The following is a 13,084-nucleotide window of genomic DNA, read 5'->3' on the forward strand; positions in this document are numbered from 1 at the left end:
ACTCTTAAATCCTTTAACTCCTAATGTTTATATGTTGGTCCGTCCGTCCGTCTGTCCGTCTGTCCGTCTGTCTGTAAACTTTTCACATTTTCAACATCTTCTCAAGAACCACTGGACCAATTTCAACCAAACTTGGCACAAAGCATCCTTAGCCTAAGGGGATTTAGATTTGTGAAAATTAAGGATCACGCCCTTTTGCAAAGGGAGATAATTAGGAATTTATGAAAATTTTCGAGAAATTTTCAAAAATCTTCTTCTCATGAACCATAAGACCAGGAAAGCTGAAACTTGTGTGGAAGCATCATCAGGTAGTGTAGATTCTAATTTGTGAAAATCATGACCCCCGGGGGTAGGGTGGGGCCACAATGGGGGGTCGAAGTTTTATATAGGAATATACAGAGTAAATCTTTGAAAATCTTCTTCTCATGAACCATAAGACCAGGAAAGCTGAAACTTGTGTGGAAGCATCCTCAGGTAGAGTAGATTCTAATTTGTGAAAATCATGACCCCCGAGGGTAGGGTGGGGCCACAATGGGGGGTCGAAATTTAACATAGGAATATATAGAGTAAATCTTTAAAAATCTTCTTCTCATGAACCATAAGACCAGGAAAGCTGAAACTTGTGTGGAAGCATCATCAGGTAGTGTAGATTCTAATTTGTGAAAATCATGACCCCCGGGGGTAGGGTGGGGCCACAATGGGGGGTCGAAGTTTTACATAGGAATATACAGAGTAAATCTTTGAAAATCTTCTTCTCATGAACCATAAGACCAGGAAAGCTGAAACTTGTGTGGAAGCATCCTCAGGTAGTGTAGATTCTAATTTGTGAAAATCATGACCCCCGAGGGTAGGATGGGGCCACAATGGGGGGTCGAAGTTTTACATAGGAATATACAGAGTAAATCTTTAAAAATCTTCTTCTCATGAACCATAAGACCAGGAAAGCTGAAACTTGTGTGGAAGCATCCTCAGGTAGTGTAAATTCTAATTTGTGAAAATCATGACCCCCGAGGGTAGGATGGGGCCACAATGGGGGGTCGAAGTTTTACATAGGAATATACAGAGTAAATCTTTAAAAATCTTCTTCTCATGAACCATAAGACCAGGAAAGCTGAAACTTGTGTGGAAGCATCCTCAGGTAGTGTAAATTCTAATTTGTGAAAATCATGACCCCCTGGGGGTAGGGTGGGGCCACAATGGGGGGTCGAAGTTTAACATAGGAATATATAGAGTAAATCTTTAAAAATCTTCTTCTCAGAAACTAATCAGCAAGGAAAGCTGAAACTTGTGTGAAAGCATCCTCAGGTAGTGTACATACAAAGTTGTGAAAAATCATGACCCCTGGGGGTAGGGTGGGGCCACAATGGGGTGTCGAATTTTAACATAGGAATATATATGGTAAATCTTTAAAAATCTTCCTTTCAGAAACTAATCAGCCAGGAAAGCTGAAACTTGTGTGGAAGCATCCTCAGTTAGTATAAATTCATAGTTGTGAAAATCATGATCCCCAGGGGTAGGATGGGGCCACAATGGGGGGTCAAAGTTTAACAAAGGAATATATATGGTAAATCTTTAAAAATCTTCTTCTCAGAAACTAATCAGCCAGATGATTCTTTATAATTGTTAAGACTTTGGCCCCAGGACAATTCTTTGGCCTCACAAGAAGGTTCAGAGTTTATGTACGTTTATATCCCATATATAAACAATTGTTAAGGATCTTTTTGAGAACTGCAATACTTATGATATGACTATAAAATCGTCCTGTTAGAAAAGGGACTAATGATTATAAACATAAGAATATCCAGGGGAAAATGGATTTTATTTATACAGAATCAACATGTATTATTGTACATTGTCCAGATAGTTTGTATTATGACTCCATTAAGCTGATTTTATCATACCTATTGTTCCTCAGGTGAGCGATGTGGCCCATGGGCCTCTTGTTTTGGGTTAAAATACCGTACACAATGATTTATGATAATTTTATTGAATTCTAAAATCAAGATATATATTAAGATATCCTTTTTCAATAATTATTAATTTTATTTTTTTCTGCCTTTATGCTGTTAATCAGATAATAACCCCATTCTGTCATTTCTGAAAAAAAAATCTTATTGTAAATTTAGAAGAAAAGCATGAGAGAGCAGAACAATTGATCTCCTGGGATTGATTATTTTGCCTGCTGCAGAAAATTTAGAGGCTTGTCTCTATCTGTCATATGAAGATTAATGAACACCTTTGTCTGCAACTGATGTTTGTTTTGAAGTTGAGGTCAACCCTGGGTGATACAATGTATTTGCATTCACTTAATTAAGGTATCACACCAGTAATTGTTTTCACTATATAGCACTATAGAGGGGAAAAAATTCTTAAAAATCAGTTTGTATTCCTCATGACAAAATATTCGGAGGAAATGTTATTTGTTACCTATCTCATCAGCTAACACCATAAAAAGGGCAAGCGATACTGCATTTTCTCAAAATATCTAGCTCCAAACAGGTCTACCCTCAAAACCATGTGTTTTTCATTTGTATGTAAACAGACTGCACACTCCCCAGGAAGCTGCTGCATGTGCCCTGAAAGAAGTAGTCCCTGTGAAAAAAGATCATCACCTAACAAAGTACATGAAATCACCAAATCCCCAAACCCTGTCCCCAAGCTCCCAATATTTCTTTAGCTATTGAGGATTTATCTCCATTACTCAGACTGAAGAAAATAGCACAGATGAAACACATTTGGAGCCTCACACCATGCATGACCTGAAGCCAATTTTCATCCTTAAAACAACAAGATACAAAATCACCTTGGTATCAAATCAGAGCATATACATTTTTCTTTAAATCAAAATAAAAATATTCCATTAGAGTCACTTCATTATGCAATCATTGCATAACAAAGAAGAAATTTACCCCTATTGTTCACACATTTCATAACTATATTGTGAATTATCAGGTCAAAAATGAAATCTGTATCTGGTAAATTTATATATCAGGTAAAGCCTGTTTACTTGTCTACACACTGCCATACTCACTTTTATCTAAAAGCAGCATGGTAACACAGGACAGCCCAAATGATATCAGTATTTAATGGAGCTCAGATCTGCTCTGACAACCATAAATCTTGCTTTGATGATTAGAAATGTAAAAGAAACAACTGGGATGCAACTTCATTCTGTGATTTCTGTAACATTCTATCTGTAGAGCAAAAGTAGCCATGAAATTTCAATTGGACAATCTTAATTATACCCCTCATCAGGCCATCCCTATATAATTTGAAGAGAATTACTGATCAATGATGATTGACACATGTTAGATAATTTACAGCAAGAGCAATAAGCATATACATGGAGTAATTCAATAAGGCAATGCATTTCTGATGCATATTTACAAGAGAAATCACATAAGTGCATGCCATATCACAATACTAAAAAAAGAATCATACCAACCCCCATAGTTGTGGATATGGGTGGGGCATCTATATTGTACCCATACATGTTGCATGACATGATTTCATTCAAATTTTGATTTTCATTACTTAGAATAGGACAGGTGTGCTGAGGTTACCATATGAAAAATAGTAATATCTCCTTCTAAACATTTTAACAATGACTAATGTTTCAATATCTTAGGTCATTCAAACATAAATATCAGTATTTGTATTTTGTATATAAGGAACTCCCCTCAAAATGTGGGAAGAAACTGATTTTTTGGCTATAATGCATAAAAACATTTTCTGGTAAACTGAAATTCATCAGTTTTTAAGGATGAAAAGCTCCTAGATTCAATCATGATGATAGTATATACACTTGACTCATAATGACCTTCTCAACTAAATGCATGAAACCTCTTTTCTACACAAATTATGCATCTGTGTGATCTTGTAAATGGTGTTAAAGCATGTTTTTGCCTTAAATGATTACAAATGGATAATTCAATGTAAAATATACATACACATAGCACATATTTGTCCAAATCCTCTCATTCCTTGAATCATGACTATGTAGGAAATGAAATGAAATCTCACATAAGGTGAGCAAAAATCAAAAAAATTAAAGTTTTTGTCAAAATAATCCTTCGTTAGAGTGTTAATGTTCTTCGCATTGTTTCGCACTTGTCGCTTAATTCTGTAACTTGCCCGTAAACCTAAATATTGGTCATTCGATGAAAAACTAGTCGCTGCGTACTCTTACGACAAAGTCTGGGGGCACCATATATGACTGCGACAACTGATCTGCACACTTTTACAGCATCTAGAACACAGAAACCAATATTCTAAGCTCCAGTGACTTCATATCATTCATTTCAAAAGGTTTGTATTATCATATATTGAAAATTAAATGTTTTCCACACCAAAAATCATCATTTTTCATATTTTTTTCATTACAAAATTTTAAAAGCATTTTTCTATCTTCAGACTGCAGAAACTAATTTCTGTCAACAAGATTTGACATAAAATACTGAAAACTTGCATCTGAATGCATTTTTACAATTTAACACACAGCCCTTCAAGGCTTGCATTTTATAAAACACCTGTTTAAATCTTTTTTAAATACACATTTAATTTAGTTTTTTTTTTATAAGACATGAGGTTATCCCTGTTTTATGCAGATACAAGGTTACTATTTAGAGATTTTGGACATTCAGGAATTATCTTGAAATTTTAAAAATACAGTTGTTACTTATAATTTTAATTTATTTTTTTTACCACCTTATATATATTGCAGTTCCTTACATCTTATGCCGGGCATTTATTTTTCATCATTGTTAATAGAAAGAGGATGGAATTCAAAGTTTTTTTCACTTCTATATATTAATTGTCATAGCGGGGCCCTTCCTGACTGGTCAGTATTCTAGTTTGTCATGTTTTTGTATAAAGTCTTTTGTGGCATATCGTAGATCATTTAGGTCCAAAAATCTCTGTCCTCACAATTTTGAATTTAGATTTGAGGAAAAAAACGAAATCCTTAGGTGCAAGATCCTGGCTGTATGGGGGTTGGGGTGCTGCAAGAGCTCAAATATCAGTTCTTCAATCTTTAAATGTCTGTGATTCTAAGCGTAAACCTTTGTTCTAAATATAAACCCAGCATATATTAAAGAACCTTTTGATCTCCATCAGAGATTTTCCTGCATGCACTCAAAATTAGATGTAGGCCAGGTGCTCCAAGATGTCCATATACGTCAACATTTTTGACTTATTTATTTTTGAGCGTTGTTCGTCCAAATTTGGCGATAAAATGATCAGAAGTTCTTGAATTTAATTGACACTGTCGCAAAATGACCTTCATAAGCGATTGAGATGTCATATAAAATATCGTTCATTTTTCTGTGCTAAAACGGTACATTTTCTTAATAAGGACGAATGCGTACAAAACATAAAAAATTAAAATTCTGACATGCTCTGTGAAGCATATCTTATCAAAGTAACTAAGCTGTATATTTTTATGGTGCATTTAAAACATACAAATCTTTACACATTTCTTAAAAAATACGTCAAGTTTAAATCTGAAAAGTTTTGCTGGTATCATTGCGAATAGTCCACTCACAATCGAACTTGTCCGCGAACTTTTCAAACAACCCTCGTATATATTGGACAGGTAAATAGTTAAGGTACATTTATTTCTGAAAACTGCAGATTTTGGGTGGCATTGTGTTGATGGAAACCTTTTACAATGAAATTAATTTCTGTGAAAGCATTGAAATGCTGTCTTCTTGTATAAGCTAAGTATTTTATGGGAAAAAACAAAAATGAGACCATACATAACTGACCCATTGTTTTCTTGCTTGTAGGTGTATCCACTCTGGATAATCGTACGATAAGTTTGACGGTCAGTAGTCTTGATGCTGAGGAAGAGGTCGTTGTGTACATGACACTGACCAACACACGCTATCCATTGGGCCTTCTCCCTGGTCATGTGATCAGGTTCCGTAACCTGGAAAGGAGAGTGTCGCGGCACGGCTCGGTCTACTGTCAGTATGTAGTTGTCTCTACTCTAGAGATCCTGGGGGCAGGGACAGAGCCACTTTTGAGGTAAACAAACATGTAGTTAGATATAGTCTATATAATCCCATCAGAATGATGACACCATCTGATGATGCTGTTTATCATAATTACCCATCAATTTCCCTTTGTTGATGCTGTTATTTCAACAGAGTGTGATCCAGTTTCTGGACCACCTGCGGTCTTCCAAATCCATCACCCCTCTTTAAATTGATGATGTAGTTAAATCCTTCTCCTTCCCATGAAGGCACATGAAGCCAGTGCTTATTCCCGATTTCTGTGTTTTGGGCTGATGGACCCTAGAGCAACAGTTCCATCCAAACAAAATCTATTGCACACAAAAAGTTTCACATGGTTTTTGGACTTATTATCCTAAAGTAAAGATATATTCTGTGAACATTTTGATCCCAAAAATTTTCTGAGACATATTACTTCAGATGTCATTACTTGTTTATCATAGCATCATTTTGAAAAAATGTAACATTTCATATTTTTCATGCCCCTTTTATAAAATGATCAGCAGTTTCATTTAATCACTTTTATGGTCTAAGAAGATTTTGTTATGACATACTTTTAGGCCTATACATTCACTCTTACAGCCCTCTACATTTCTAAAACATTTATAAATGTAAAAGCTCTAAACACAGGTAAATATATTTATACAGACCTGCAGATCAATATTATTTAGATGATCAAAGAAAAAAATCAAACTAACTGAAAATTGTTTATCATCGAATTAACAAAAAAGTTGATGTAGTAGAAATTAAAACTAACTCAAAAGTCTTTATCATTAAATTAATAAAAAAGCTGAGGTAGTTATTCCCCCTGATATATTTGAAAACAAGGGGAAGTAATTCAAGTTCCATGTGTTCAGTGACATTTAGCTCACTCTATAACATTGAAGGTAATCATGATTTAGTATATATATAGTTCTTTGTAATATATATATATATATATATATATATATATATATATATATATATATATATAATTCATTAAACCCCTGCAAACGAAGTTTAGGGGGGTATATTGGTTTTACCCTATCCTTCTCTCTGTCCGTCCGTCTGTCTGTAGACGCAACTTTGTCCCCCCTATAGAATTTTTTACTACTGCATGAAACAATCTGAAACTTTGTACATATGTTGATCACCATCTAAAGATGTGCACCTGCATTGTTTTTTTAAAGATTATTAAGATTAGACAAGATTTAATGATTTTATGACAGTTTTCATTTTTCCTCATTATATATTATACACTGGTGATGAAAAGTAAGGAAGGTAATCCTTACAGATTTTATTAATTAATTAATATTATTAAAACACTCTAAAATATATTTATATACATGTAAACACATCCAGATGGAGGTTTAGTCTTTTGTCTTAACTAAATTTATTTTTTATAAGTGTTCTATCAACTGACAATGCAAAATTTTTGTTTGTCAATGATAAATTCTCAGGAGCTAGTAAGAACATCAAAGACAAGTGTGGCTGAATTCATTTGTCCCAAGGGAGCCATTATCTGAGCCATGGTTTAGTTAGATGGAACATGTGTTTAGGGAAAACTGATAATATGTTAAATTGGTGGTGGTTTTGGGGCTATTTTAAAACTTTGTCATGTAAACCAAAGTTTCTATCATTATGAGAAAATAAATAATATTTATAATATATTCATAAAGAAGTTCACTATTTTTAGAAGTTGTTTGAATTTATTAGTCAAGTAAATTGATGAAATGACCCTATAGGGCATTAATTTAAATGAAATTCAATATTACTGATATGATTGTAGTGTTTTAGGAATTTTAAAATTGTTTGTAATATTAATTTTTCTTTTTTACATCTTTTTTCATAGTATGGTAATTATGGTAATGTTTTGGGAGTTTATTACATCTAACAAGCATATCAAAGAAAATCATAGTCCTATGTGGAGTTCCATTGTAACATAGGAGAAAGTGGAGGGGTTACTAAGTATTTTCATTTTGTTGGTTTTTCTTTAAAACAATTAAAAAAAAATTTCATCAGATACATAAATTTGTAAATGTATTACTGTTATACATATGTATTTACAGTGAAATTCTGACAATTTCTTTGTTAACTTATTTTTGTTTTGTACAACTGTAGATTTTTTTTCATTTGTATGTGTTCCAAACCTTTATTATTCAATTCAATTATTTGTCCCATTTGAAATTAGCCTTGGGGGGTATAAGTCCCATTAGAACAGTTCTAGTTTTAAGTGAGAAAGTGTAAAACTTTACAGGTTATTACAGTTATGACGCTTGTTGAATCTAATCTGAATTTCCTCTGTTTATGAATCATTGAGTGGTATTGACATGTCCAATCAGTTTATTCTTATTGTTTGTTCTTATGCACACTGCCTAGATGTATCTGAAATAGCAATTGTCTTTATGTTTATTAGCAGGGCAAACTTGCATATCCATGTCAGCAATCATGCTCATATGTTAAACACTTAATAAGTACATGTGTCGTAAAGGTATTACCACAACAAGGTATTGTATTACTGGGTTTTTTTTGTTCATACTCCATTTTACTTTCCTTTGGTCTTATGTCAGCTAAAATAATCAGTTGAAAAAACAAAAATGTATCCTGTAGTCTTAAAATTTAATAAAGACTGTCTTTATAAATTAATAAGTTGCAAAAAATGAATGAACCAATTTAAAATCAAAATGCAAAATTTGCAGCCGCGAAAAATAGTTAGGCCTACCTACCTGGAATAATGTATAAGAGAGGAAAATTTATACCATAGTAGTAGATAATGCACGATCTATATGAACGTTGTGAATAGGCAGCATACTAAAAATTATGGATTATGTTTATTTTGTCAAACCTTGCTATTGTTAGGCGTACTCAACAGATAACAATTCTGACATAGACATTTTGCCCTCATAGATGTACTTGTAATAAGAATGTGCCAATCTGTGTATACATTTGTAAATCTCAGCTATTAAAGATGTTAGGTAATTGTTGTATCTTCTCGTTTTATATGAAGAGAGGTAAAAGAGCCAGAGATGAAGGACTCTCTATGGGAAAATGCCCTTACCCATCATCTGTGTGAAATCTGGAGACCCCCATACATGTCACTCTTTCAATGTGTTACTCATATCCATAGGATAACCAAGCTGTCCTTTAAAAGCACGTGCCTTAACTGTAATTCCATCATATATAACGGAGAGTGTGAAAATCACCTATGTAATCCTGATCACCGCACCAAATTTTCAGCTTCAGCAAGGTAGGTACCAGTTGTACATTTAGTGTATTTTAATGGAATGTAATATTACTGTTTAAGTGTTTTTTGTAATTAGATATGGTTTTTAGTTTTTCTGTAGATGATGGGACATCTTTTGCCAATGTGAAATGTTATTCTGGGGTTGTTCAGAAACTTCTAGAACTCAGTGATATAGAATGGGTGAATTTGGAGGAAGCAGTAAAGCTACAAGGAGACATATTTATAACCTCAGTAATAAATCTTTGAATATTTTATTTTTTCAGGACAATTGATGAATATATATTGGTTTAATTTCATGACAGTTATTTTATAGTTTTGTTAATATCACAATATGAATGCTATTTTTAGCTCACCGAGACGAAGTCGGGGGGAGCTTATGCTATACCCTCGGCGTCGGCGTCGGCGTCCGGACCTGGTTAAAGTTTTTGTTGCAGGTCCTGTATCTAACTTATTACTTGTCCTATCTTCACCAAACTTGCATGAATGATGCATCTGGACCTGCTAATGGACTTGAGAGACTTGGATGCTGAATCTGGGCCATGAATTTCAGATGCTGGAGGAGGTTAAGGTGTTTGGAGCAGGTTAAAGTTTTTGTTGCAGGTGCCCTTTGATAGCCATTGCTAAGTTACTACTGGTCCAAACTTCACCAAACTTGCATAGATGGTGTGTCTTATGATACTGATGCACCTGACAGGCTTGAATGCTGAATCTGAGCCATAGGTTTCGGATGCTGGATGAGGTTAAGGTTTTTAGAGCTGGTTAAAGTTTTTGGAGCAGGTGCCCTCTGATGATTATATCTTACTTACTACTGGTCCTTACTTCACCAAACTTGCATGGATGGTGTGTCTTATGATACTTTTGCACCTGACAGGCTTGAATGCTGAATCTGAGCCGAAGGTTTCGGATGCTAGATGAAGTTAGGTTTTTCGAGCAGGTTAAAGTTTTTGTTGCAGGTGCCCTTTGATAGCCATTTCTAAGTTACTACTGGTCCCAACTTCACCAAACTTGCATAGATGGTGCGTCTTATGATACTGATGCACCTGACAGGCTTGAATGCTGAATCTGAGCCATAGGTTTCGGATGCTGGATGAGGTTAAGGTTTTAAGAGCTGGTTAAAGTTTTTAGAGCAGGTGCCCTCTGATGATCATATCTTAGTTATTACTGGTCCTAACTTTACCAAACTTACATGGATGGTGTGTCTTATGATACTGATGCACCTGACAGGCTTGAATGCTGAATCTGAGCCATAGGTTTCGGATGCTGGATGAGGTTTAGTTTTTTTGGAACAGGTCACATGTTTAATATATGTAGGTAATAGCACTATTTCAAACTTGCATATATGATCTAACTATAATATAAATGAATGGCAGAGGTAGCTTCAGATGCAGAGCCTGATCTCCATTATCAAGGATGCTAAAAAATATATCTTAGTTATTTCTGGTCCTAACTTCACCAAACTTGCAAGGATGGTGCGTCTTACGATACTGATGCACCTGACAGGCATGAATGCTGAATCTGAGCCATAGGTTTCGGATGCTGGATGAGGTTAAGGTTTTAAGAGCTGGTTAAAGTTTTTAGAGCAGGTGCCCTCTGATGATTATATCTTAGTTATTACTGGTCCTTACATCACCAAACTTGCAGGGATGATGCATCTCATGATACTGATGCCTCTGACAGGCTTGAATGCTGAATCTGAGCCATAGGTTTCGGATGCTGGATGAGGTTTAGTTTTTTGGAACAGGTTACATGTTTTATAGATAATAGCTTGCATAATCGATTTAACTATAATATAAATGAATTGCAGAGGTAGCTTCAGATGCAGAGCCTGATCTCCATTATCAAGGATGCTAAAAATTCTCCTACCTCACTCAAACCTGCTTGATAGATGTGTTTGTTGTTAAATGATTTAACATGATTCCTATGATATAGTATTCTATGATATGATACACTATTGTTTTATATGATACAATGTAATATCATACATTATATTGTAAAAAGTTATATGATATGATATGATATTGTATCAATTTTTTTGTACATTATTATATGATATTGTATTATGATATTGTTATGTATAGTATTGTATATTATTATACAATATTGTAGAATATGATATTGTATAATATATTATTTTATCGAATGATATTGTTTCATATTATATTGCAATATATGATATTGTATCATATGATACGATATTGTATATTATAATTATAGCATATCGTATGATACAATATTGTATAATATGATATTGGTTTATATAATATATTGTTATATAATACATGAAATTGTATTATATGATATTATAAGATATCATATAATATGATATTGTATAATATGATATTGTATCATATGATATGATATTGTATAAAATGATATTGTATTATATAATATCGTACTGTATCAGATGATATTGTATCATATGATATGAAACAATGTTTTATCAAATTATATTGTATCATATGATACAATATTGTGTATCAAATATGATACAATATCATACAATACAAAATTATACTATATTATACAATATAATATCATATGTTACAATATTGTGATGTATTATGTGATATGATATAGTATCAAATAATGCTATATTGTATTTATATTAGATATTATGATATTGTATTATGTGATTAAATACAATAATGTATAACACGATACAATGTCATATTATATGTTACAAAATCATATTGCATCAATATTTATTACAGTATTATATTGTATTAAATGATATATATTGTAAGTATCATTGGATGCAATATCATATTTTATATTATTGTATTGATAAACATTGTATCTTATAATAATGTATGAAATGAACATAGGATTATCATACAATTTTTTTACATATGATATACGATATTGTGTCAAAACAGTATCCATGAATATCCAAGATCATTAACTATGATTTTCATATCATATGATAAAGGTGGTTTTAAAGGTGATGCCTCATAAAGTTGATGCCTCGTCTCGGTGAGCTTTGTAATCTGTGATTACCTATGTTTTTTACTTTACAGAATAATGATAATGGAAGCAGTGTTGAGTTTTTCCTTCAAACCTTACGTGGAGGAAGTCATCTCCATTTGCCCAAACAACTTTTGTTAAAGCCAGACAGACAAACGATGTCACAAGACGTCTATTATAATTTGGATGCAGCCTCTTCATCAGGTGAACCATAATTTAAGGACTTTCATCTAATAAAAATTTTCTTGGCAAATGGCTTATAATTCGTGTTTTGTGATGTCATATTTTGCCATCTTGTCTTGCCATGTTACTCAGTCGCGATGAATTTATCAAATATTACGCAACACATAAAATAAGAAATAAATGCATAAAATCCAAAGACCACAAAAGGAATACCACACGTCGGCCACGAGTTTCAGGTGTGCAATTTGGTGTACCGAAAACGAAGGGTTTATATACCGGTGTAACAGTGGCTATTTACGAGCGGTGTTCAACCTTAAGATTAATGTATCAAAATATTCATATACATTTATTGGTAAAACTGCAAAAAACAAACCTTTCCTGGACTCATCCCTGGCTTGACCAATCTCTTTTCTATTCTTTATTTACATATATAGCTCCCACAGTAAATGCATTCATTTGTAAAATATAAACATGAACCTGTAGCAAAATAGAATTTATTCATGTTCAGAATAAGAGATCACGTGTCATTTTTTTCTAGATTTTCCAATGAAAGCAGTGGACACGGGTTGTGGACAAGTGGAAACAAAATGTCTGCCGATCCTCCACCTGACATGTCTGGACATCCGCCAACTCGACGTCACTTCTTACGTCATGTACAATTTAACCACCTCGTCATAAAACTATCTAATGCAAAAATGAT

General features: G+C 33.5%; 1 protein-coding gene across 1 annotated transcript in view; it reads left to right on the forward strand.

Moving 5' to 3' along the window:
- Positions 1–13,069, forward strand: part of LOC128178227 (CST complex subunit CTC1-like) — a 74,661-nt gene extending 61,592 nt beyond the window's left edge. The window contains exons 20-24 of the mRNA XM_052845287.1: positions 5,787–6,027; positions 9,001–9,240; positions 9,327–9,468; positions 12,255–12,405; positions 12,923–13,069. Coding sequence (XP_052701247.1) covers positions 5,787–6,027; positions 9,001–9,240; positions 9,327–9,468; positions 12,255–12,405; positions 12,923–13,062 — 914 coding nt within the window. The 3' untranslated portion in view covers positions 13,063–13,069. The remainder of the gene's footprint in view (positions 1–5,786; positions 6,028–9,000; positions 9,241–9,326; positions 9,469–12,254; positions 12,406–12,922) is intronic.
- The last annotated feature ends 15 nt before the right edge of the window (positions 13,070–13,084 follow it).

Source organism: Crassostrea angulata, chromosome 3, assembly GCF_025612915.1.
Source record: "Crassostrea angulata isolate pt1a10 chromosome 3, ASM2561291v2, whole genome shotgun sequence".
NCBI lineage: Eukaryota > Metazoa > Mollusca > Bivalvia > Ostreida > Ostreidae > Magallana > Magallana angulata.